Source organism: Lentinula edodes (assembly GCF_021015755.1).
Source record: "Lentinula edodes strain Le(Bin) 0899 ss11 chromosome Unknown C8R40scaffold_26, whole genome shotgun sequence".
Taxonomy (NCBI): domain Eukaryota; kingdom Fungi; phylum Basidiomycota; class Agaricomycetes; order Agaricales; family Omphalotaceae; genus Lentinula; species Lentinula edodes.
This window is the reverse complement of record NW_025764332.1, coordinates 40883-64595: the sequence shown is the minus strand read 5'-3', so window position 1 is coordinate 64595 and position 23713 is coordinate 40883. Positions and strand designations below refer to the sequence as shown.

The window sequence follows — 23713 nt, the reverse complement described above, 5'->3', positions numbered from 1 at the left end:
AAACAGACTAGGGAAGTTTGTAGTAGTATATGGTCTATGGTTGTTGTACAGATTTAAATATTAATATACCGAATAAAGGATTGATTTTCTTATCTTTCTATTTCTGTCTATCGATGAGAACATAACAAGTGGCCATGCAGGCATAAGACGGATATGTGGACGCCGGGCAAAATGATCCTTGATCTACTACCACAATCTTGTTACATCCTCAGCTGTCCGGTGAGTCATAATATACTAGGGCGATTCAGCTATTCACTCATCGGACTTCTCTCAGACTACGTGCTGTAATGTATGTCATTTTGCACCGTGCTGGCTAAGATTGATCTTTAAACTTGTGAAACTAGGCCATACTCGTCAGATGCGATTCGGCGTCACATCAACGTCCGTAGATTGATTTTTTTTTCTATAATCAACTTCTAATGCACTTCACAGAAACTCGCGCGCATTGTGCTGAAAGAATATCTTCAAATCGATGATCCCAGCAATTGGCAGCAATTTACAGTTCCTGCTGAAGAACTGGGCTCTTTTCTTGCAGATCCACACAGCTATGAACTCGAACTTGTTTCTGGTATGAAGCTCGACACCTCAGCAAAGACTGCACACGATATGCGGCGCTCTCCCTGGAATCAAACCGTGATTTCGCTGCTTGCGGCCAAAGCCTCCGAGTACGCATTAGAGAAATCCGAATACTATGGAAACAACGGTGAAGAGGTCGATTGGAGGGGATTGTTCAACAATCGGGTCTATAGGCTACTGCTAGAAGTCGTGAAGGCCAAAGCAGGTGTATGGGACAATCTCTACGAAGCTCAGAAACACGAGAGTAAGAAAAGAAGAGTTCGAGAATACGTACATATCTTTGACTCTGTCTCATCTCATGTCCAAACTCAATTTCTATGTTCACAGACACACCAGCGCCGCATGCAGATTTCTAGTGTAATGAGCGATATTGCAAGACGCACAGATGACAACGAGGAGTACAATTGCTGGTCGGATATACTATATTCTCTTGATGTCTTGGGCGTTGCTGGCACGTCTGACACTGAAGAGGTTTTTGATACACAAGGTCAACAGGGCATCATTAAGTATGAACCTGGCTTCCGCCATCCACAGTTCAATGTTTTGTTCGACACAGTAGACAAAGTTCCTCAAGTTGCAACGCATTTGTTTCGCCAAATCGGGCGAAAGCGGCTTCCCAGAATACGTGGTATTGTGCCAGTCACTCGGAACCCCCCAGAAAACCTTCCTTCATCATATTATCGGATCGAATATCTAGAGACGATGAAGAATGATCCAAGCAATGTCATCACAATGGCGAAAGGTCGTCCAATTCCGCGGTGAGTAGATATTGGTTTCATCTGGAAATGCATATTACTGACCGATCATCCTCTCAGTCTTCCTGACCTCGACCGGTTATTGAGCTCAGGGGTTCAAAACGGAATGTAAAAGAATATGAATTAGGGATGTTTACATTACAGTACTGCTGTAGTTTCAATCCTGAATAGGCTATACACAGAGAAAGTAGCATACAACGTAGAAATACTCCTGCCTGTAGGAAGATCGAAAATCGGCAGTCTATCTACACCTGAGGATTTTTAAGTTGGTTGAAATAAAACTGAATGATATATAATGAACGAACCAAGAGGATGATGATTTACGAGCAAGAGATTGTTGCAGGAAAGCGGCGTCGGCTTCCAATCGGATCTAATGCTTCCGTAAGCCTGTGTATGCGACTGTCAGTACACTGCCTAATCTTTCTTGCAGAGCAACAATATACCTTCTTATTGCTTTATCTGCTGCTCTATCCTCCAATCCACTGCGTAAGTTCCGAATGGACACCTTTTTACCACAGGCGACTAGTAGGATGTCTCCATGTACAGCTCTACCGCCGAGATTCTGAACCGATAGATTCAAGGGAAGTCGTTTGTGTCTTTTGAAGAAGACAAGAAAGTTGAACACCTTCCCACAATGTCGTATCTTCAAGGAAATATCATGGATGTATGGCTGAAGCCTTGGTTCGGAGAGAAGATGTGAAGCAAGAACAAAGCGGCTGTTCGCAGGGTCGGTCATGTTTTGTCGGACATGGGTAGTGATTGCTCTTGGCCTGACTGAACCAGCGGGGTATAGCCGTGCGCGAATGCCCTTTGTGGTGACCTTCATGTAGGTCAGCTCGGTCAGCCCTCGACCAGTCGTTGCCTGCACTTGCACTTACGTGTCTGTTAGGAATAATAGTGGGTGTGTGATGCATGCCCATGTTGTCGATGAATTTCAAGCGCGAATCAGGGGGGGATATGTGCGGATTAGGATGAAGATCCAAGCTTCACGGTAAGTCTTATATATCTGCAGGTTCAATGGCTACCTTTGTTTCTAGTGTCGTGATTTTCCATCAACTGCCCTTTGTATCAAGCACTCGTTTCTCATTGGATTGACAATTCCCTTTATGCATCATCTTTCTGTCATCGGAACCACCATGTCTTTGCGAAGAGCTCGAAGCCAAACCAGTCTTTATTCGGTATTCATGTCGCTTCAATCCAGTTTCACTGATTTACATTTCACCAGCAAGCTCGATTAACAGCTCAATTATCCCGGCGACTTGAACAAGTTGAAGAACTCCACGGAGAGCTGTCATTGAAGAGCCAGGCATTGGGTGATGCAGAAAAAGAGCTTGACAATCTAATGGTGAGTTTTGTCCCGCCGAGTCGTAGGTGTCCTTAAATTGTTTTCAAGAACTCCGAATCTCAACGAATTACCTTTCTCGAAAATGAAAGGAGGCAAGTATTCGCTGAAAAGACTGCAGCCGAAATAAAGGCGGAGAGACTTCAGCGGCGGGTCGACAAGCTAGAGGCTGAATTGCAAGAAGTTCGAAAACATACGACAAGTGGCAGTGGACTTATGTCGGACTCTGGCTTTACACGGACTAGTGAAGCGATGCTTCAACAGGTTCGTGTTCGTACTACTTCTTGTACATTGAACTTATGATGTTTCCCATAGTGCGATAAAGAAGCAACAATAGGTCGCTTGTCACGAACAGAAGATACGCTGGAGGCGGACTTGAAAGATCAGGGTACCAACAACACTGGTGGCAATGGTGATGGAATACCTGTGGATGCTGAAGATGGATCCAAGGGGGAGACGACACACCGAGAGGTTTGTACTTCGTCTCCTTGGCTACATCTACGTTACAGCATGCTTATGTCGTTGTTCACTGTAGTCTTCTGAAGTAGTCTCTGCTCATTCTCCTCATACTCCCAGTGAGCTAGACAACCAATTGCAAGAGTCTCAAAAGAATATCGGATTCGACTTTCGTGGACCTTCCTTGAATGCCGGAGAGGAAGGAGTTTGTAGTGCAGAGGTGCGTCAGGTTCTCTTTATCTTCCTCGCATTCGCAGATGACTCACAATATCGCTCATAGTCCACTGGAGAAATAGAAGACATCCCCGTTACTGCACAAAACGCTCTCGTGAACTTTCGCTCGGAGGTGTGCTTATAGTCAGTGTTATCATGGTGAATGTAATACATTTGCAGCTTCCTTGCTATCCTGAAGATGCGCTGCAGTCGGAGAATGCCCTGCTTTGGTTTCGCCCCGCATTCGAATACCTTAATTATAACTTAGGTGAAGATTATATCTACCTTATCAGCCGTTGGATTGAGCTTGAGCGTAACAAAAATTGGGCATATTCGGCGAAAGGAATATCAGCCAAGCTCAGGCCCAAGGAGCTCAGCCATTGGATCACAAATTGCAGGTATGACAGGCCCAACAACGATCCCAAATTTCGACAGCATGATATTGCTCGTTTCGGAACCAATTTCGTGACTTGGTGGAACAGCCTTATTTGCCAAATCTCAATGGTCAGCGGTGGAAATTCAGATGGTCGTGTTAGAAAGGAATGGGGTACCCTCAATACTAGCGGGAAGAACGGCTGGCTCAGTGTAATTGTCTGTCTTAAGTGGTGGGGATTGGGACTGGGGGACGACAGGGAAGGTGCTTTGGGAGCTGAATGGTGTTGCAAAGTTAAAGAGGTCTCATCCGTACTGAACGACCTAATCTTGTTCCTATCTACCAAATAGTAATCTTGCAGGCTATCCCTCAATCAAAGATTCGTACCTTGTGTTCGTTAAAGTACTGTGATTTCTAAGATGAGAGGAGATGCATAGATAGATAGAATACATGGTGCTGTCTAATGGTCCAGATATTCTCACCACTGACGGGACAAAAAAGCCCAGAGAGTCTCCCTCGAATCGGTATCGCCCAACAACAGTCCGTCAAGTGTGTTCTCATCGGGTCTTAGTCTACCGTGAATCTCCCCCTCATCGGCCATTTTGTTTTTCCGTCAAAAAAAGTAATTAATTTAAGATGTAAAAAGGAATCAATTTCATCGCTTTTTACTTCTGATAAAGGGAAACTTCTTCTTTGGAGATATGTTCTGGGAAACATAAAGAATCCCAAAGCTTTATCCCTTTGTAATAATAACTACAAAAGGGCACCTTTTCTATTTGCGAAAGGAATTCATTACCACTAATTATCCAGGGCGGGGTTTTTTCCGAGAAGGGAAATATCTACCTAATGTTTTCTCGAGCATAAAATATATGATTTTTCGCCCCATAAATCTACTGTAAAAGGTCAACTTTCCCATAACTTTTCTCATTTCCTTTTACAGACAATGTTTTTGCCCGGTGGCGTAGTGTCATTATCCGGAATAACGGTCCAGTTGACCTATTCTCATTCACCTCATTTACACGGGATCCGGCTCAGGATTGGCCAGCTGATTTGTGCTGAAGAGTTTAGTGCCTTTTGGGCATTGCCACAGGAATAATGCTTTCGCCGAACCCCTCATTACGAATGTCACATCCAATACACATTCCGGTCGATATAATTTAAGTACGGTTGAATTAACTGTTGTACGTTCGACATATACCTGTAAAGTGCAAGGCGATCTCCGCCACAATTTCGTACATCCTTAATCTGTCTGTTTTGCTTCGCATGTGGGGTACATCAGGCGGTAAGCAACCGAGAAGTTCCTGAAATTGACTGGTTCACTCAGGGTTCATATCTGATTAAGGTTTTCTAGTGCCGAGGTTGCGGCACAGTGACACTGGCCGTAAAGCCGAAAATTGGTTGAGCAGCATTTTGAGTTAAAGAATGTTTATTGAGACTCGAGTAAGTAGAAAAAGTGGGTACATATGATTTCTTGGAGAAAAATGACATGTTAGATATAATTCCATCTAATTTCTGTTCTTTTTCCGTCGTCTATGAGAAGTTGAGGCAGTGTTTGCTCGTGCCCTTGCAACAATAGACTGTGAGTTGAGTTCTGCTAAGTAGAGTATCAAGGCTCTCATTGGTACATAGCAGCGAAGAGATGGGCATAAACAATGAACGGACGACGAACTCGAGCTAACTCGAGGCTGCCTCACGTTGTCAATGCCGATGGTTGCCGACCACCTGGCAGACTGCTTACTAACACCCCCCCCCCTCGACCAGTTGATATTAAGCGCTCTTCGGTTGCTTAACGCCTGGGGTACATAGAGCTCATTAGTATGGCATCTCGGAACGATGTAGAATAAATAAAAACAACACAACCTATCAGAACTAAATGGGGGTACCGCGGATCGAACGCGGGACCTTCAGATTAACCTAGAAAGACTTCAGTCTGCTGCTCTCCCAATTGAGCTATACCCCCTTTCAAAGGAACATAAACAGATTGTAATAGATTAATCTCCTGTGGTGGGTAACGTTATTAAATACCGTCACTCTTCCTTCCCATACACCACTACTAGCAGAGACCAGCACTATCTAAACATGAGCTTTTGCGATGAATGCTTCAAAGGTTTTACCCCGTAGATATAATTGATTCAAAAAAGCTCATCTCCATGATTTTGTTACTCACTGCAGGTGTTACTCATGAAGGTACCCCAAAAGGTGATCTCCATTCTGACCTTTGCACTGATAACTTGAAGTACAACCTTATCTCAAGGTAAATGGGAAAAGATCGGTGGGATCGACTGCTATGTCGGTATTCCCTCCGGCATTGAGTATCCCAAGGACAAAATTCTTTTGTTCCTTTCAGACGTCTTCGGTATGCAGTTGATCAACAACCAGGTATGTCGCGGTATCATACGTAGTAGCTGAGGCTTGTATGTGGCTTTAATTAATCATTCACTAACTTTGATCCCGAAGCTTCTTGTCGACGATTTCGCAGATAACGGAATCTTGGTTAGTGTGTGAAAGACACAGTTTTTCCCCTTGTACTTGGGCGAGACAGCACTAAATATTCGTGATAGACTTACGGAGTAGACTATTTTTTCGGCGAGCCCATCCCAGCAAATGCAATGCAACCTGGGGTATGTATGCGTCTTCCAAATGTAGTATCCGCACAACTTGCGAACATAACACCAATTTTCTGGATATCGCTTCAAACATACCCTGACTTATATTCAAATTATAGAACACATTCGACAAAGACGCATGGAGAGAGAAACATGGATATGAAATTACTCGCCCTGCTGTCGATGCCGTAGTTGCAGCGTTGAAGGAAAAAGGTGTCGTGGCCTTTGGGACGACTGGGTATTGCTTTGGAGGTGAGTCGAGAGCCAAATTTATCACTGGCAGACCAATTTCAGGCGGATGGAACGGATTCTGAACTCGTGTGAACTTTGTTTCATGCCACTCTTATACTGATTGACGATATTGAAGCTGCGTATGCTGTCCCTCTTGCCATTGAGAATGTCACCCAGGTCACTGCCGTATCTCACCCTTCGCGACTCAAGGTTCCAGAGGACCTTGAAGTACGTCAATCGGTCACCTGCCTCACGAATACAGCTAATCTTCCTGCATCCTTACCGTATATAACTTTTGATTGTAGAAATATTGCTCTGTATCCAAGGCGCCCTTCCTGATCAACTCATGTGAAGAAGACGCCATGTTCCCTGCTGAAGCGCAGGCTAAAGCTGATGTAATTTTTGGAGATGGCAAGTTTGCTCCAGGATACAGGCGGGAGTATTTTTCTGGATGCAAGCATGGATTTGCTGTTCGTGGGGATATGAGCGATCCGATGGTGAAGGCTGGTAAAGAGGGTGCTTTCAAGTCTACAGTAGAGTGGATGAAGAAATATTTGTGAACCGGGGGGGTACGCCGCGTGGTATTCAAAGAGTAATGAAGTATTGAATCAAGTTTTATTCTGACCGCCCGATGCGTTATTGAAACCAATAAATAGATAAAATACTCAAGTCTACAGTTATTGGTACATACACTCACAAAAACACACCTCCAAAGCCCTTAGAATTTGAAAAAGCGGGACCTCTTCACAGCTGAGGTAGTAGCGCTGAGGGTTTCTGAGTCAGCTGAAGCAGCAATGATCACAGATTTAGCAGAGGCGACGCTGGCGTCAACGGCGGACGAGACCGATACCGTAGGCGCAATAGATGCAGTCTTGAAGCTGCTAGTTGCAGCAGAAGAAACGGAAACTGTCGGTGCAGCAGCAGACGAAGCGGCCTGAACACTGACGCTACTAGCTGACGCAGTTGAAGAAACGTGAGCAGTGATGCTCGCAGCGGATAAAGTAGCAGAAGCTACAGCAGGGATTAAAGTTGCATCAGTTGTACAAACGCCATCGTCTGCCCAGTCACCAGAAGCTCCTGGTCCAAGATGTAAGACTGCGAGTGTCATGTTAAATAGACTGACATACCTCCAGGAACATCTGCCATACAGAGGAATTGAGCATGATCATATACATAAGAAAGAGTTTATGGTTATGTTACACACCAGCTTCAGACCAGTAGTTAGCCGTCCACAAGTGACCGCTACCATATGCAGATCAGGTCAGATCTTGACCGAAGATGTGTATACTCACTTGTATGTGACCTGCGATCCGCCGACATAGGCAACAGTCGATACCCATGCCGCCACTCCGGCACAGTCTCCGTTGGTTGCAACACTTGTCGTACTAGTAACACTACTTGAGCTAGTTATCGTCGTCTTAGTTGTCGTCGTAGAACCTCCAGAGGTGGTTGGAGCACTGGACCCTCCGAGTAGAGCTGTCTTGACCGCTTGATCGAACCGTCCATTTGCTAGATTCCAAGTTTGGATCGGAATTGATACGAGGCCTAGACTTTATGACACGTACCATAGGCTTGACTGATATCCCACTGACCACAAGACCAGTTCAGCGGTTACAATAGACAGAGTAAAGATGGACTACAGACAAGCATCGCGCCACCGAATGACGAATACGTGGCTTTCGTTGCTTGAAGAATAGTGCTCAGAGCAGAGGCGTCAGCATAGCCATTTGTAGCCGCTGTTGAAGAAGCAGGTGCGCCAATGTAGATTTTGACGTCAGGATTGGGGGAGGTCGTCTTAGCCCAGTTGTCCCTATTTGAGCTTCAGTTTGTGATTATTGAAATCTCGTTGCAAAATACTCACCACGAAGAGAAGTCCCAATCCTGTTTGATTGCACCATCACATGTGTCAATTGGAATGTTCAAAGAAACAGCTAGAGTATACTTACCCCAGCTACATTGTAGTTTGACACTTCGCAGTAATTGTTGTAGAACTATGCATAATTGTGAGATTTCTCGGTGATTTCTCACACTGGGAACGTCTCCCACCCACCTGAACATAGACAGCATCAAATCCAACAGCATTGAGGACCGTGTCAAGATCTGAACGAAGTGCATAACATCAACTATGACTAGCCGTAAGAAGACAGACAAGATAATTTGCGCACTGGCATCGGGGAAACTAGACTTGAAATTTAGCAAAGAAATTCCGGGTGGACATGTGGAAAGAGAGCTTACGGGCACTGAGGCGCTCCGGTAATGTAATATCTGTAATAATCATTTAGGGAACATCAAATCCATGTGCGCCATGAAAGTTGACCCACGCCTTGCTGGCACCCTCTGCAAGGGTCCTAATTCTGTTCACGAATGCAGCAAAATTGGCGGTTCCGCCACCTTCGATATCCAGATCAATTCTTCCACCATGTCATTACCACACTTCAAAATGCGTTCAATAAGAGTATCTCACCCGTCAAGAACCTAAAACGATATAAACAGAATATTACTCAGTCTTTCAAAAAAGAGACTTACAGCGTCACCGAATGGTCGCGTATTTGATGTCCCTCCCAAGAAAAGATCCCAAATTAGATCCGCGAAATCCTCGGCCTGAGACTCCGAAGTGAAAGTATCTGCTCCCGTCGCTCCGCCCATACTAAGAGTGATAATTTTTCCCGCCGCTTGACACGTCTGGATATCAGTAGCCATAAACTGACAGTTGGCTAAGTCGCTTCCAGGAAACACCGCATCGTCGACATCGTTACAGGTCTATAACATGATATCAGAGGCATTGAGTAAATTTAAGTGGGAGGTGAATGAATGTGACTCACATTAGCGAAGTTGATTTCTGGTAGACTTCCTATGCCAAAGAACACGTCCAGAAACGCCAAAGGGAAAACGTCAACAGTATCGTCCTAGAAATTCTAAGCTTGAACTCCCAATGCTAATTAGCAGGTTCTGATAAATGTACCTGACAGTAATGAGCCAAGTTTGTCTGCCAGTTGGCCGTGTCAGACGTATGCGTTGCTCCGTATGAATTTTGACCCCAGTAGCTGAAGTAAAGTTGAGTAATTCTGAACGGTGTTCAAGGTATTATTGATAGCTACGCTACGAGCTAGAGCGTGAATTACGATTCAGAACGGTCTAGACGAAAATATATATAACACATAACACTCACATTAGTGTTGCCAGTAGGGTCAAAAGCTGCCGAGGTCACAGAAGTTAGCAACAGAGCCACGTAGGTCCAGACCGAAATCATTGTGAAGCGTGTTTATCGAGCACACGGGTGGAGGGTGTTCCAAGCCATCATCGAGCAAAGAGGACATCCTTTTATATTTTGGAACTGAAAATGCCTGTCAAATACGCAATGGACATACCAAAAGTGTGCACGTAGAGAGAATGTCTTCAATGTGAAAGTTCATGCGGTTGGCAAATCATCGTTTAAACTCTGGGAATGAGGATAGAGAAGCATACTAGTTCATGAACGAAATGCTATAGATCGGAAATCGCGAGATCTCGCATGGCGATATGCAAGAATTTAATGTAGAAGCCTGCTTATGGGTGCCTCAGAAACTAAGTGCGTGTTTCTGTCTATGCGTCCTGCGTACTATCAGAAGCGTCAGGACACTCCCATTTTCGAATTTGTTGAGATAAAGTGCTATTCCTGGTTCACCCAACGAAGCATAAGGACAACGCAGGATACCGTAACTTCAGAGGCGATAACGATGTACCGGTTCTATGCCAGCGGAAACTGCTAGTCAAGTAGTGAGTGAATTCACAATCCAAGGGTTCGCAGGCGAGGAACACTGTCATTCCAAAAAGCTGCATGAATACAAGGTTCAGCGACAGGTTCCGAGTTTTGAAAGATTCTAGCCAATTTCTAGCTAAGTAGATATTTGAACCTGCCTGAACCTGCATAACTATGCCACGTAAGCTTTACGATAGAGTGTATCGGAAACATAGAACTTACAGTTCGGGACGTGTCATCCCGAAGTGTACAAAACCGGGATGCCCATGAACAAAGACTTGCAGGAATTCGAGTTTGAGCGCGTGAGTCTATGTGTGGAATGAAACCTCGTGAATAAAGCGCCACATGTGTTGCTCAAAGCTGCGATACCTTGGAGATTACATGGTGATTCGCTGAAAAGGGCAATAATGATTCTGCAGATCCATGTGTTTTCAAGCAGCTGAGATAGATCAAGCTCACGTTCCGAAAGTACAATATTAAAATCGCTCACCAACGCAGAAAGCTTGATATGTATGAAGCCACGGTTACCGATAAGTCCAGCGCATTACTATGACATTCTCTCTGAGTTTCTCACTATTCGGCAAGAAAATAGCCGCCAGAAAGCTCGCAAAGCTTCTAGTTGAGGAATGGAAACCTCGAGGCTTATCTCGGAAGTGACCGAGCCGACAATGGTTCTTCCCTCTCAACCAATCACTAATCTTTCAGTTACTATGTGGGAGCTGGTGTCCGAGCAGAATATAACAACAATATCAGCGTCAGAGCAAATGCTGATTTCCGCTAGGATGGGACCATGCGCAAAACAACTATAGCACGTGCGATATTTTGCGAATTGTATGTGGAACAAGCGTTTGATTAACTCGTTCACCTTCTGGAGCCCATGTCGAGGTCACTATAAGAGTGTAAGCAAAGGGGCTGAGAAATTTGAAAAAAGCTCGAAGATTTTTATCGTAGTAGCTGGCCAGAATTATACAAGAATATGATACATTTTTCATTGAAGACGTTTTCTTTATTTAAGTTCATCTTTGGGGAGTACTGAAATTGCCCTCGGTGCCTTGGATCTTTTCGTGGTCAGCCAGGTTCGCTTGTGCCTCATAGACTGTGATGACTGGATTTGACTTTCTCTGCAAGGATAAGAAGTAGACGAAAATAATTGAAAGCGATTGTAACTATTCAGTGTATGACATACCTCTGTCCAAGTTCCTAAGAGACCGATGTAATAGATGCGAACGGTATCGGCACCTTGAGAGGACGGAAAAAACAATGTCAGAGAAGAGACATTAGGGAATTTTGCTGTCCTTGGTTTGGGGTGTGAAGGTCTCTCAATTGGAGGTAATATCACACTGTGGTACCTACTTGACGGCATACTCTCCTACTTCCCGACCTTGTGCAACGTCGAACTCTTGAGTTGGTTTTTTGTCTGTGACATCTTGAAAGTCCAAATTATCCTGATTGGCAAACTAAGATCACAAAGTTGAACCACCAAATCTAAATACGCGATCACAAGATGCAGCTCGAAACACCCACCAACACGACCTTTGAAGGAGTCAAATCGGCGGGACCAGTTTTCAAGAGAAGGGATCGCAGCTTGACACTCCCAGTAAAAGGTATCCGAATGATCCTAAACAAGACGTCAGCAATAACGAGCTGCGCGTTGGATTCTTGTTCGGCAGTACAATTGATCATCGGCATCCGACTCGACAAACTAGTTAAATATTTGAGAAGATGCACCAGAAAATCTCAAGAACAATCACCTTGTCCTCGCTCGCCCGCTCATGCCAAGGTTTGATTGCGTCCGAGCCTTTATAATCGTCGTCCGCGTTGAGAGCCACAACATTAGCGCGATCGATGTACTGATATAGATTGTCCTGGGCCCCAGTGCTTAGCGAGTCGGGGTCATCGTGATCATGTTCATGTTCATGGCTACAATTGTGGTCGTGGTTATGAGGCATGGGTCGCGAATTACAAACGCATGATTGTTAGGCGCTTAAAGAAACATGACAAACATCACCAAATAGACACGGATGTATTTAAGCTCATTTTGCAGAAACGCGACGAACATATTATTTTTGTGAGTATTCTGCCTTTTGTCTTTACATGATGGTACTCTTTGTAATTTGCGTTCGATTGCGACTAGCCCTACACCAAAAAATCTACTCGCCAGTAGATCTGGGGTTAGTTGTATGAGACAACTTTCTTTGCTGAAATATCTCGATACATATGCATCATCCATAAACTAACTGTGTTCTCATTTAGTCTCAGCTTTGAAGATATGAAGCTTGGAGGAGGAGGAGGAGGATTGTCAGTGGTATAAATTCTGGACCCTTCGTAATATCATATAATTGTATTATCAATGCGTATTCTTCTTGATTTATACTTTTATCATGCCCGAAGCCCCAAACATCACAGAGGCACAGAGTGCACAGTCTGTTTTATCAGAGGCTTCCGAAAGTATCGAGATGCCTTCATCGACTGTTGATGACTCCAATGTCCCCAAGGAACCACCAGCGTTCAAAGTTTACAAACCATCTTCAGGATCCTCATTCATCCCTTCCAGTGAGATTTGGATTTCCAACTGTCGCTTTGAAAACAGCCCATTCATGAACCTTCGCAGCGGATTTGCCTGACTCATACTTCAATCCAACCGCCTCTGACCTTAAATTAGCACAAACCCAATTATCAGCCCGCACACAAGCGTTGACGAATGCGCCTTTACAGCTTCGGACCACTCGTGAGGCAGCGGAGAAGGCTAAGAAGGAGAGATGGCCTAATGTGTGTTATGCATACTTTGTTCTTTATTCACCTTTGTTCATTGTGGAAAGCAGACAACAATTCGAGTGCGTTTCACAGACAGAACGCAACTCGAAAAGGTCTTCCCTTCCACAGACAAGATCAAATCTGTCTACGCATTTGTACGAAATTCATTGAGAGAAGATGTGAAACCAGTCAAATTCATACTGTGTTCGTCGTCGAGCCAATCTTCCAGTCCAATCCTAGTGATAACACAATCTGTGTAGATCAGCCTCCTCGCCGTGATCTCAAAGTCTCCGACCTCAAGGTTAAGAACTTGACTTTGGCCGAGTTGGAACTTGCACCATCTTCAGTGCTACTCCTGCGCTTCGAAGATGAATCATTGAACGGTACATTGAATCCCGATGTCCTATTACGAATCGTAATCTGAAGTAGCTTGCTATCAGGCTCCGATGTCCCCGCTCCGCTTGCATCCGACATCCTGGCTTTGGCAGAATCTCTACCTGCACCTTTGAGCTTAGAAGATACGTCTTCTGCTTCGCAATCGTCGACGAAAAAGGTAAACAAAACCCTCAATGGGTCAGCAGCAGGAGAGAAAAAGATACCCAAGTGGCTCAAATTAGGAAGTAAGTCATTTCCGCTATCATTCTCCCCTCTTGCATTAACTTCGACCTGCAGAAAAATAATTGTAGAATAATATAAGTAGGTGTATATATCTAAGTATGGACATATTCATCCTGGATCGTAGTTTTTGAACATTTATAACGAATCCACTCTGCCGATTGAATTTTTTCAATAGGCAGCCGTCTAGTATATAGGGAAGTGAGGGTCGACCTCCTTCGACCAAGCTCTCAAGCCTCCAACAACGTCTTTTACTATCCGATCTTTGTGAGCATTGTTTTCCAATCCCCGCAAAGCCTCTGCAGCAATTTGTGAGTCGTTTCCCAGGCGGCAGATAATGTATATAGGTGTATCAGGGTGCGTTGGAAGAAAGGACGAGGGATTTGCAACTATATCATTAAGTGGGACGTCTGAATGGCGGACATGACAATTAGATGACTATCCACTGGAAGTGAAGTGACAGAGAGTGCCAACTCACGAGTGAACTGAGGAAGATGGCAAATCTCAAACTCAGTTTTTGGTCTGACGTCGATGAGATGTAAGATACTATCACTGTCGATGGAGTTTTTGAGATCCTAAAGTATGTCTGAGCATTTTGAGATAATGAATTATACATAGCTCTACCTTCACTCGGATCCTATGCCCCGGATGCGTTTCGACTAGACCCAAGGTCTCCCAATCAGGTGTTGCTCCGCCACAAAATTGAACGTAGTCAATGTCGCTGATCGAGCCGATTATCTTTCCTTGTTGACCACAAGCTGGGCAAGTGGGTTTACGAGAACGTAATTTGATACTTCGGAACTGAGGAACGCTGAGTGCGGAGAATAGCAACAACGTGGGCTTGTAGTCTAGATGACAGCAATCCAGTATTCGCAGTAACTTAGCATAATAATAGAAAAGGCTTACCATGTAAACCTGTAAGAATCTTGATGGTTTCTAGAGCTTGCAAGTTACCTATGATACCTGTCACTGCACCCAGGATGCCTGTCTCTTCACAAGATCCTGCATTCTCCGGTGCTGGCGGTTTGGGAAACAAGCAGCGATAACATGGACCGTTTTCGCCTAAATTATACACGCAGAGCTGGCCTTCGAATTTTTGTGCAGCTCCGCTCACTAAGGGCTTATGCAAAGTGACTGCCGTATCTGAAAGGAGATAACGAGTCGGCGCATTGTCGGTGCAATCAAGAATGACATCGAAGGGTTCAAGGAGAGATAGGGCATTTTCCGGGGTGAGAGCTTCAGTGAAAGAGTCGATTTTTATATTTGAGTTTATTCTGCACGAGGAAACGCTGCGCATTGAGCGCGCAACAGTAGAAACCAGCAAACCAGCGAGCTACGCACCGCTTGAGAGCAATAGCAGCAGATTGGGCTTTCGGCATGCCCACTGTCTCTTCATTGTGTAGAATTTGACGTTGGAGATTTGACAGCTCTACGCGATCGTGGTCGATGATGCCGATCCTTCCTGAGCGTGCGGAATGGGCATTTCGTTGCTGGCTGAGGAATGAAAGCAGACAAAACCTATTCCTGATGAGCCAAGATACTGCAGAGCGGGACAGCCAAGGCCTCCAGCTCCTACAACAACTACTGATGCATTACAGAGCTTCAATTGGCCTATGATAGTTTAAGCAAGCAGTCTTGAATTGACAATGATGGAAGTTACCTGGAAGACCAAAACCATCGAGAATCATCTGTCGTCCATATCGACGGTAGTCATTGAGTGCAAGAGGCGTTTCTGCCATTTAAAGGTTAAGAAAAGAAGACAACATTATTATTTTGGATCTTTGACACTGCTTTGACTTGCATTTGTAATTATGTCGACGTCTCATCCTGCTCCGGTAGCGACGCCGGTCAATGTTGCCACGGGCACTACCCAACCTGCACCAGAGGACCTCAATTCACCATTCATTTTGACCAGTCAGTGGAAACCAATATTCTCATTAAATCTTGATTCGTCAATCACACAGTAGATGACAAGAGACCACCAACTTTGCCTTGGCCTGACATTTCTGCACAAGCGAAATGGTCTGTGTCTTCCTACAAGTTTGGTTTCGGAGCAGAATGTCTGCAAGATGGGGATCCCGAGACCTTTTGGCAGTAAGCGGTCGGATAGTAGCATTTGGGGCCATTTTGTGACCGACTGTTCTTGCTAGTTCTGACGGTCCACAACCGCACTTCATAACAATTGAATTTCCTCGAAAAGTCGCGATTCAAGGATGTCTCCACGCGTTTTTCCTGATGTCCAGCTAATTCTGACCTCTTGATACAGAAACTCAGTATTTTCCTTTGTCATCCTCTTGACGACTCCTATACACCCTCAACGCTGGCTATTCGCGCTGGAACAGGTCCAAATGATCTCCAAGACGTTCGCATCATCACACTCGAGAAACCGGATGGCTGGCTTACCTTCGATATATCGTCTGAACCCAACGAGGGTGGAGAAGGCTTGTACGTTTTTCATGTCACCGGCAACACTGTTTTTTTAAATAACCCTCTCAGAAAACCTGTCTACGCTTATCTTCTTCAAATCATCATTCTTGCTAACCATATGAGTGGGAAGGACACTCATGTGCGTGGTTTGCGCGTTCTGGGCCCTGTAGAGTGCGTCTCTTTTGTCTATTGACTCTGTTTGGCTTCTTTGTCCTCTAACTTTGCACCAGAGAAGTTGTTAGTGAAGAGGACCCATTTCCTTGGACATCTACCGAGTTTAGGATGCACGAAACCATTCGATGAGACCCTTCAAGTTGTACCGTAACTCAGAATTGTAATTTTACTTGTGGTTTAGTCTCGACTCTCGCAAGACTATTCATTCTTACTCTGTGTTCTAGTGTTCTCTTGACACTTTGAGTCAAGGTAAGTAGGTACAATATTGTGTTAGATAGGACCAACGGTTTCTCATAACTTGCATTACAATACATGCAACTAAAAATAAAGAAGATTAAATACGAGTACAAACCAAGGCTTTATTAACAACAAATTGCCAGGATCCTGTTTGTGTTGAATTACATATGGAACAGAAAGATCGGAATGAATACGGTAAAGCCTACAAAGGATGTGATTGCAATGGTGATGGGGATGTTGCAAATGGCATGTTACTCTGTGAGAGCATTTGTGAGGAAGCAGCAGTGGGGTGACGAGAGTGCCATTGCTGCTGCTGCTGATGATGAGTAGGCAGGTCATGAGGAATAGGATGTGATGAGGAATTGGAGATTGCGTTTAATCGTTCAGCACTACTAGAATGTGAATTCCATTCCTCCTGCTGCTGGTAATACGCAGGTTTGTTGTGGGAAATATGTCGCGACGAAGACTCGGGTACGACGCTAGTTCTTTCAATGCTATTATGAGGCATGGAAATAGATGGTGTCGACGAAGATGTCGAAGAGTATTCGTACGCATGGTTGGTCGATGTCTCATTCCACTCAGCCATCTAATTGTAAGTAAGTACAGAAATGCTGAGTAGACGATCAACGAACCTCGTTAGAAGAATTATTGTTTCCGTAGTGATTGTATGAATGGGCCGAATGTCCGTATGCGGTTAACAAATCCTGTGGGCCTCTTTGCTCATGTTCATTGCGAACAAAGTCGTGCTGTTGGGGCTGGTAGTGCGAGAACAATATCTGCTTGGAGTTCGGACCTGCATTGGAGCGATCCATATAAGTTTGAGAGGAGCGGACATCTGTTGTTCCGTAGGCTCTACTTCCATTCGTCATAGGCGCGTCAATATAACCGTTACTTGTGTGAGGAGCTCCTGAGTCCAATCCCAGACCCTGCCCATACGGGACCTGGTTATACGGAGACGGCACGGAAGAGCGTAGTGAAGGATACATGTTCATGGCTTGTGGATACTGCATCTGTGTTCCATTTTGATTGCTATTATGAGCATCCATTCGACATCGACGACATATAAACTCGTCCTGGTCCCAATTCCGTCGTGGACGACCTGCTTGCAAATCAGCTTGGTCATGACAAGAGATGTGTTGCCATCTTGAACATAATGCACAACATAGCAGCGGCACACGTTCATCCTGCACAGCGGCGTCAGCAACTTCGGGTTCTAGGTTTCTCTGTGAGGATAACCCACAAGATTTTTTCCGTGGCGATTACAAATTTCGCAGTCGAGTTCCCAGTCATCGCCTGCAGATGTGCGCGAATTTCTTGAGTTGTTAGTAGACCCATTTATAGAGCTGTAGTGAGACCCTCCTGGAGGGTGCAGTAATAGCACACTGTCTGACCCGAAAGGTTGAGTAACGGGTTTGGATTGCGATCTTGGGGAGGCTACATAAACACAACAAGGTCAGGACAATTCATAACTCACGATCGCTGCTTCGCCCTCCCTGCTGCCCTTTCAGCCTTCTGTTGCTCTTTCTTTTCTTTTTCTTCAGCTTCGCGGGCTTCCCTTTCCTCCTTTTCTTCCCGTTCCTTCCTCCTCTGTTCTCGTGCCGTCTCTCGTTTGATCCTTTCTGCTTCCTCCTTCCGTTGTCTCGCTTCCAGACGTTTGGCTCTGCTCATCTTCTCTTCCTCCTCTGCTTTCTTCTTGGCGGCGAGCCGAACCTCTTCTTTTTCGCTTTCCCTAATAGCGATGCGAGATGATCGCTTGCGCTGAGTTATAGATTCTTCTTTCTGGCGTTTAACCTCGACGTCCTGGGATGATAATCAGTTCCACTTGAGTGTCAGCGTATGAGGAAACATACTCTGAGCTCTTCCGTGATGATGGGCACGATATGATTTTTAAGAACCTTGCAAAGAGCCTTTTCAGAGTAATGAGTAGCGTTTTGCCAACGTTCGGCTATGTGTTCCCACTCGAAGAGTGTAACAGCAATCTAAGGTATGATATGAGTACATAGTTATATAGCGACAAGAAATATTGAGACAGCTTACAGTTTCCCATTCAACAAATTCTTGAGTCATCGAAACATTTTCTTGTGATTTATCAGGAGAGACAGGTTCCTCCATGATTCGTGTTTCCTCTGCTGGCGTTGGGATTTCTTCCTCTTCGCTGAGCTCCGTCAATTCACTGATACTCGAGACGCTCCGAAGACTGGGCGATCCGCGTTTATCCTTGCCTTTCTCTTCCATATCGCCATCTTCATCATTCTGTAGCCATTCATCAGGTATAGCTTGCCATTCATCGTCATCTGATCCTCTGAGCCTTGCACTTTGACGTGTACCAAGTGGACGTGCAGACGATGTGCCTCGAGTTGGGCGAGCGGGCGAGGACGATAACTTCGCAGATGATGCACCACGAGTGGATGATTTACGGTTGCTTCCAGGACTATGGGAGGCCAAAAGAGCAGCTTGCCTATTGAGTTCGGCTAGCTCTTTAGCTTGGGCATCGAGTTTTAGGTTTGCTTGATCCTTCGCTGCGCGACCGTGCCGCCCACTGGTGCTAGGGACAGGTTCTACAGCTGATTTGGCAACGTTTCTATCGCTTTCGATAGTACTTTGTAAACGAAGTCGCTTTGTTGAAGATAACTTCGTCTTTGTTTGATTCGTGTCCACGATTCGTTTGCGTTTCAAAGAGTGTTTGGGGGGTGGTCTGGGGGGTTTAGGTGGAACACGCTGGATCCATAGGCGGTCGGCTAGTCGACGAACGAACAATGTTCAGCCATCCATGCTTTGGACCTCGAGTGAGACCTACGCACCACCGATAAGCCAGTAAGCATTGCGCTTGGCATCATAGCCTATTGGCTCAATTCGCTGTGAAACTCATCAGTTGAAATTAACAACTTTTTCGTAGAGCAACACACCCAAGAAGCCTGATCATCGTCACTTTTCATCAACATACGCACACGCTTCGGACTTTGGAATTGCCATTCGGTCAACAAGTGAAGAGAGTCCAATTTTTCTAACATATTTAGAGAGAGCCAATCCTTCGACTCTTCTTCTGGAGCATTGTCTTTTGCCTTTGACGGATGATACTTCTCTCGGGAGGTGGTTGATGTAGTAAAGTCATCTTCAGGCTTGACCATGGGCGCCTTGCCATTCTCGGGAAACATCGAGTGTTCTCGAGAAGAGGGTTTACTCCTAACCACCGTATCATCGGTAGGCTCATTTGTCCCTTCTTTAGTCGAAGGAGGCTCTGGAGAAGTTAATTCACGGGCGTAATCATCTTCTTTGATAGGCTCGGGACCTATGGGGTTAGCTATGGGATCGCGTTTGGTGTATTGGCGTCGTAATGTGGTTTGCCAGTTGTTCAGACTAAAACGCGGTCAGTACGCGTCAGATGGGTCCTATAGCCAGTATACAGCACGCACTTGACTTTCCGGTCATAGGAGAGGGTATACAGAAGTCTGACCATGATACGCGGTAATACGAGAGAGCTGCCCATATACAAGTCGTCTTCCACATCCTGGAAAGATGCGGCAGGTCAAGCATAATAATGGAAGTCGCAAGACAGCCGCGTACCTTCAGGGAGACATCGTCCATGGCAAACAAGGGGGAGAAAGTGAAGAAGAATTGACTAAATGCCGCCCATTTCCACTGCTTTCTGAGAACGACGAGATTTTCGGGAAGAGATCGAGGAGGAACGGTGGCAGACCGTGTAGATGAGTTTAGCGCAGCATGAGCAATGGCACTACGAGCGGAAGTGCGGCGGGGCATTGGCGAAGACGATGATGATTGCCTGCGACTTATCAACTCTTGGGCTAGTTATGATTCAACTAAGTGCCAGAAAATGTTGAGTGCCAGTACACTGACGATGAGGACTACTGAGGGCTAAGCAGTGTGGAATAGCAGCGAAAGATAGTTAAAGCTCAAGATGGTTGCTGCCACAGATGAACGGGATAGTCCTCAAGCTCGTCGTTCGAAAGTATAAGCGTTGAATAAACATACTGCAAATTCGATTCTCGGTTGGATGACTAATCAGTACTCAGTACAGCATATTAAAACAAGCGCGCATCTCAGGCTCTCAGCACAACTCCTCGCAAGAATTCCGACATTTCTGCTATCATCTCCGCCGTAACTTTATGCCCTGTGTCGGGCTGAACAACAACCTTCTTATATCCATCAATACCAACTTCAAGGCCTTCGACGAAGTTCTGGCTCGCGTTCCATGGCACCAGAGGGTCAGCACCTCCGGATAAGACCAAAACCTTTTTACCGAGAAATGGGTTTGAGGCATCTTGCGCTAGATAAGGCGTCGACGGAGGTGATCCTTCCTTAATGAGCTTTAGCAAACTCTCTGGAAAGTGCCTGGACGCCGAGTCCACCGAAATCCCGAATTTCGCAGCTCGCTCAGATATCAGTGATAGATAATCGGGACACCCAATGATAGGGATTCCGACCTGGATTCTGGGCTCTACGGTTGATGATCAGCTTACGATCTGGGCAGGACGGAGAATGGAATCAAACCTTTGGCAAGTGCTGTCCACGTCGAGTGTCCTCCCAAACTAATTCCTGCTAATCCCCATCCAGATATCTTTCGCTCAGATTCTGGATATAAATAAGCCGGGAGATAATCAACCAGGAAAGACACGTCTCTTGCAGACCCATCTGAATGAGTGAGTATGATGGAAGATTTTTTGTAGTAGGCTTGTACCTTGTATGGCGAACATGTCAATTCTTCAGACAAGTCCTGAGAACTTCATTGTACACTTTCATATGCCATGAATTTACCTACCCGTGGCGAATATTGGATTTCGACTCGTCTTCGTTCCAACCTTGATTTGCCATTTCGTCGATCAGTCTACCGCCATGGTTCCGATGGTCCTGATAAACGGTTATGGTACAGATACAAAACCGAAACCAGAAACGTCAATAACTTACAAAAGTGACGATCACCAAATCTTGGTCAAGGACTTTTGCAGAGCCCACAATATCATCGTAAACAGACTTAATAACTGGTTCTACGTGATCCGCCTTCCCACTGCGCCCATGAAGAAAGAATAAGACGAAGACCGGTTTGCTGAGGTCCAAACTAGTACTCCAAGCTGAGTAAACTTGTACAGGAAGACCACCGATGTTCAAAGTCTCTTTGTTGAACGATGTCAGACTCATATAGTCAAGAAGATAGTAGGTCTACAGTTACGATTACAAATCGTGAAATCATGGGAAGTACAGTCAGGTACCTCACTTCACGACTCCATCTTAGGACTGCAATATACCACGAGAAAACTTGCGAGCATTCATTACATCGTAGAACAGATATACCGTAAACAAATTATACTTTTCCACGAGATTCCTCCTCCTGTTTCAATTAGTCTTGGGCTCAAGATGCAGAGCTCGAAACCCCACAAAACTCGGCAGCGGAAGATTTTTCTGACAGGTAAGCAGGTAATCTTCTGTGCAGAGGCCTGTGTAGCCGGGCGGAATCATGTTTTACCGGGAGCGGATGCTGAAGTCGACTGCTCCGCCTTCGCTGGAGTAACAGTTTCAGCTTTAGCAGAAGAGTTACTGTTGTAAGAGGGCGAGGCTTTCGTCTTGGACGTGGAAGTAGACGATGTTTTATTGTTTCCTTTCGCATGAATTTTAGGAGAACCTTTTACCTGAGGTTTGTCAGCTGACACATGAACTCGTTCCGTGGCTAAAGTATTTCCAGATGCACCCAATGAAGCTGCAGGAGGTTTTTGTGACCCTTTAAAGGTTTGAAGCTCCTCTTTCAAAATCTTTTCTCCGAGGGCCTGGATAGCCTGTTTCCTATTCGCATCCGAATCACCTTCCTGTTGGACCTCAAGCAGTTTCGCATCGACTGAAGACACCCCATTTGGTATAGGTGCTTTAAAAGCCTCCTTCACCCGCGCGAGACGCGTTTTGCCTATCCCTATAGGAAGCCTTTCCCATTTTGTCACCCGGATACCAACACCGCCCATCGCATGTTTTTCAAGGTATTTGACCCATCGGTCGATAACCTCTGGGTCAGCATCCCAAGCTTTGATCATCCTCTTGTGAGTCTTTCTTTCGAAATTCTCCTGACTCTTTTTGTAGGCGAAAGGAGCACGGATAACCGTCCATAATGAGCGTTCGGTGGGGAGCATGATGACTTTGGATATCGGAATAGCTAAGGAGCTGGCTGCATGAGAAGCTACATGTGTAAAGAGCGCTAGGAGACGAGGATGATGTGAATAGAAGGTAATGTTGCCTGCTGGAATTGAATGCGTTCGGGGATGGATATAGGGTAGATGAATTGAGCGACCGTGTACCAGAGCCGATGCATAGGCTTCTTCTGAAGGATTTGGACCAAGGTCAGATAGGAAGTCTATTTTCACAGGAAGCTGACGAGGGTCAAGACCAGAAGGTAATGGAGATATTGGAGGCAGCTCTTGCTCAAATCTAAGTAAGGTCAGGAGTGTATGTAAACTTGAATTGGAAAACACGTACCGGCTGTGTGCCACGCCAAAAAGCTCATCCTCTGACTGCGCTAATCTGGAATTAGGATTTTAGTGAAATATAAAGTTTAGAACCAGGTCACGAACTCTGGGGGCTCTGTCATTGAATCCTTTTGCAAGAATAGCGCAGGCTCAAAGTCATCGTCGGCGTTCCTACAATACCAGATCATGAATCAGAGAGATTGCAAGGGAGTGAGAGGCAAACTAACAAGCTATCGAGACCTAGATTACTGCATAGTGCACGTTATACAGAGCTGATATGACGGCAATTTGGACTAAACGTACTCTCTGTCTATTAACTCCTGGATAGAGGCCGAATCAAATCCGTCTTCTGTGCTTTCCAAGTTTCTAGATGCCTTGCGAGGGTAGAGCCCAGCCGCGCTACCATGAATAGATGATGTCCTTATGTGATTAAGGCTGGAATGAACATTAGAGGGCGACAAATTACATTCACTGAAAGGCATACGGGAATCCGGCGCGTCTTGTGAGCCCTTTGAAGTGAGGTGAAGCAGAAATTAGTCGTCGGAAAGACCTGTAGCTGTGATTCGAAGCTTTGTACATTCCTTATTAGAAAAAAGACAGCCGACCGTCCACCGCGTGAGCTTGACCTAAACAAGCTTGTCGGAGAGACGCAGAGAAATTTTGTCACACTCTGTCACGCACATGCTCTTTCTCCGACATTCCCGACATTCCTGTAGTCCTAATTTCAGAAATCTCGTATCTTCTACTAACT

General features: G+C 45.3%; 11 protein-coding genes and 1 non-coding gene across 12 annotated transcripts; 4 read left to right on the top strand and 8 right to left on the bottom strand.

The window, feature by feature from the left end:
- Positions 1-897: 897 nt before the first annotated feature.
- C8R40DRAFT_1008990 (uncharacterized protein) lies at positions 898-1284 on the top strand (the record flags this gene model as incomplete). The annotated part of the gene is made up of 1 exon (XM_046222832.1): positions 898-1284. A coding segment is annotated over one exon (387 nt), but the record flags the coding sequence as incomplete, so codon positions are not given.
- Positions 1285-1854: 570 nt separating this feature from the next.
- On the bottom strand, positions 1855-2136 carry C8R40DRAFT_1001392 (uncharacterized protein; the record flags this gene model as incomplete). Its single annotated transcript, XM_046222759.1, has 1 exon — positions 1855-2136. A coding segment is annotated over one exon (282 nt), but the record flags the coding sequence as incomplete, so codon positions are not given.
- Positions 2137-5589: 3453 nt separating this feature from the next.
- C8R40DRAFT_t168 lies at positions 5590-5675 on the bottom strand. The gene has a single exon. It is a non-coding gene; the product is annotated as a tRNA-Phe (tRNA).
- Positions 5676-5728: 53 nt separating this feature from the next.
- C8R40DRAFT_1113201 (dienelactone hydrolase) lies at positions 5729-7223 on the top strand. The gene is made up of 8 exons (XM_046228454.1): positions 5729-5822; positions 5888-5914; positions 5970-6094; positions 6173-6208; positions 6277-6336; positions 6441-6573; positions 6689-6780; positions 6858-7223. Exons 1-8 carry the CDS (start codon positions 5795-5797, stop codon positions 7110-7112), a joined length of 756 nt encoding a protein of 251 aa, XP_046084429.1. The 5' UTR covers positions 5729-5794; the 3' UTR covers positions 7113-7223.
- A 47-nt stretch (positions 7224-7270) lies between these two features.
- C8R40DRAFT_1172526 (glycoside hydrolase superfamily) lies at positions 7271-9802 on the bottom strand (the record flags this gene model as incomplete). Its single annotated transcript, XM_046231871.1, has 18 exons — positions 7271-7647; positions 7680-7691; positions 7757-7794; positions 7845-8061; positions 8118-8139; positions 8197-8362; positions 8414-8433; positions 8499-8543; positions 8603-8652; positions 8718-8731; positions 8788-8817; positions 8874-8963; positions 9017-9027; positions 9079-9312; positions 9375-9458; positions 9515-9596; positions 9651-9658; positions 9722-9802. The coding sequence occupies 18 exons, from the start codon at positions 9800-9802 to the stop codon at positions 7271-7273; spliced, it is 1581 nt and encodes a 526-aa protein (XP_046084428.1).
- Positions 9803-10858: 1056 nt separating this feature from the next.
- C8R40DRAFT_1197877 (DUF1000-domain-containing protein) lies at positions 10859-12240 on the bottom strand (the record flags this gene model as incomplete). Its single annotated transcript, XM_046233091.1, has 6 exons — positions 10859-11412; positions 11478-11586; positions 11645-11748; positions 11816-11909; positions 11965-11993; positions 12043-12240. 6 exons carry the CDS (start codon positions 12238-12240, stop codon positions 11308-11310), a joined length of 639 nt encoding a protein of 212 aa, XP_046084427.1. The 3' UTR covers positions 10859-11307.
- Positions 12241-12647: 407 nt separating this feature from the next.
- Positions 12648-13739, top strand: C8R40DRAFT_1113176 (uncharacterized protein). Its single transcript, XM_046228453.1, has 6 exons — positions 12648-12844; positions 12903-13060; positions 13114-13249; positions 13306-13428; positions 13486-13665; positions 13718-13739. Exons 1-6 carry the CDS (start codon positions 12673-12675, stop codon positions 13723-13725), a joined length of 777 nt encoding a protein of 258 aa, XP_046084426.1. The 5' UTR covers positions 12648-12672; the 3' UTR covers positions 13726-13739.
- On the bottom strand, positions 13740-15431 carry C8R40DRAFT_1113175 (uncharacterized protein). Its single transcript, XM_046228452.1, has 7 exons — positions 15321-15431; positions 15179-15271; positions 15002-15122; positions 14567-14934; positions 14285-14508; positions 14139-14235; positions 13740-14070 (listed from the first exon to the last, which is right to left on the bottom strand). Exons 1-7 carry the CDS (start codon positions 15397-15399, stop codon positions 13847-13849), a joined length of 1206 nt encoding a protein of 401 aa, XP_046084425.1. The 5' UTR covers positions 15400-15431; the 3' UTR covers positions 13740-13846.
- Positions 15432-15471: 40 nt separating this feature from the next.
- Positions 15472-16390, top strand: C8R40DRAFT_1161614 (anaphase-promoting complex, subunit 10/DOC domain-containing protein; the record flags this gene model as incomplete). The annotated part of the gene is made up of 6 exons (XM_046230145.1): positions 15472-15507; positions 15636-15754; positions 15811-15859; positions 15927-16105; positions 16157-16258; positions 16330-16390. The coding sequence occupies 6 exons, from the start codon at positions 15472-15474 to the stop codon at positions 16388-16390; spliced, it is 546 nt and encodes a 181-aa protein (XP_046084424.1).
- Positions 16391-16700: 310 nt separating this feature from the next.
- On the bottom strand, positions 16701-20257 carry C8R40DRAFT_1172521 (uncharacterized protein; the record flags this gene model as incomplete). The annotated part of the gene is made up of 10 exons (XM_046231870.1): positions 16701-17084; positions 17131-17682; positions 17739-17922; positions 17973-18298; positions 18349-18477; positions 18536-19236; positions 19300-19354; positions 19405-19855; positions 19912-20006; positions 20063-20257. 10 exons carry the CDS (start codon positions 20255-20257, stop codon positions 16701-16703), a joined length of 3072 nt encoding a protein of 1023 aa, XP_046084423.1.
- A 211-nt stretch (positions 20258-20468) lies between these two features.
- C8R40DRAFT_1113166 (Alpha/Beta hydrolase protein) lies at positions 20469-21703 on the bottom strand. The gene is made up of 5 exons (XM_046228451.1): positions 21422-21703; positions 21276-21364; positions 21195-21217; positions 21008-21148; positions 20469-20954 (listed from the first exon to the last, which is right to left on the bottom strand). The coding sequence occupies exons 1-5, from the start codon at positions 21650-21652 to the stop codon at positions 20557-20559; spliced, it is 882 nt and encodes a 293-aa protein (XP_046084422.1). The 5' UTR covers positions 21653-21703; the 3' UTR covers positions 20469-20556.
- Positions 21704-21835: 132 nt separating this feature from the next.
- C8R40DRAFT_380194 (ribosomal protein S10 domain-containing protein) lies at positions 21836-23276 on the bottom strand. The gene is made up of 5 exons (XM_046234876.1): positions 23266-23276; positions 23190-23210; positions 23068-23133; positions 22973-23017; positions 21836-22913 (listed from the first exon to the last, which is right to left on the bottom strand). Exons 4-5 carry the CDS (start codon positions 22998-23000, stop codon positions 21967-21969), a joined length of 975 nt encoding a protein of 324 aa, XP_046084421.1. The 5' UTR covers positions 23001-23017; positions 23068-23133; positions 23190-23210; positions 23266-23276; the 3' UTR covers positions 21836-21966.
- Positions 23277-23713: the final 437 nt, after the last annotated feature.

Coding starts and splice junctions, on each gene's coding strand:
- C8R40DRAFT_1113201 (XM_046228454.1), top strand. CDS start 5,795: ATGAGCTTTTGCGATGAATGCTTCAAAG. Junction 5,915..5,969: donor TCATGAAGGTACCCCAAAAG/GTGATCTCCATT, acceptor CCTTATCTCAAG/GTAAATGGGAAAAGATCGGT. Junction 6,209..6,276: donor TCGCAGATAACGGAATCTTG/GTTAGTGTGTGA, acceptor TATTCGTGATAG/ACTTACGGAGTAGACTATTT.
- C8R40DRAFT_380194 (XM_046234876.1), bottom strand. CDS start 23,000: ATGAGCTTTTTGGCGTGGCACACAGCCG. Junction 22,914..22,972: donor TTTGGCGTGGCACACAGCCG/GTACGTGTTTTC, acceptor GATTTGAGCAAG/AGCTGCCTCCAATATCTCCA.
- C8R40DRAFT_1113175 (XM_046228452.1), bottom strand. CDS start 15,399: ATGGCAGAAACGCCTCTTGCACTCAATGACTACCGTCGATATGGACGA. Junction 15,123..15,178: donor TCTTGGCTCATCAGGAATAG/GTTTTGTCTGCT, acceptor CCGCACGCTCAG/GAAGGATCGGCATCATCGAC. Junction 14,935..15,001: donor GCTGCTATTGCTCTCAAGCG/GTGCGTAGCTCG, acceptor TTCCTCGTGCAG/AATAAACTCAAATATAAAAA.
- C8R40DRAFT_1113166 (XM_046228451.1), bottom strand. CDS start 21,652: ATGAGTCTGACATCGTTCAACAAAGAGACTTTGAACATCGGTGGTCTT. Junction 21,218..21,275: donor AAATCCAATATTCGCCACGG/GTAGGTAAATTC, acceptor ACTTGTCTGAAG/AATTGACATGTTCGCCATAC. Junction 20,955..21,007: donor GTGGACAGCACTTGCCAAAG/GTTTGATTCCAT, acceptor CATCAACCGTAG/AGCCCAGAATCCAGGTCGGA.
- C8R40DRAFT_1113176 (XM_046228453.1), top strand. CDS start 12,673: ATGCCCGAAGCCCCAAACATCACAGAGGCACAGAGTGCACAGTCTGTT. Junction 13,061..13,113: donor AGAAGGAGAGATGGCCTAAT/GTGTGTTATGCA, acceptor TGTGGAAAGCAG/ACAACAATTCGAGTGCGTTT. Junction 13,250..13,305: donor ACCAGTCAAATTCATACTGT/GTTCGTCGTCGA, acceptor CAATCTGTGTAG/ATCAGCCTCCTCGCCGTGAT.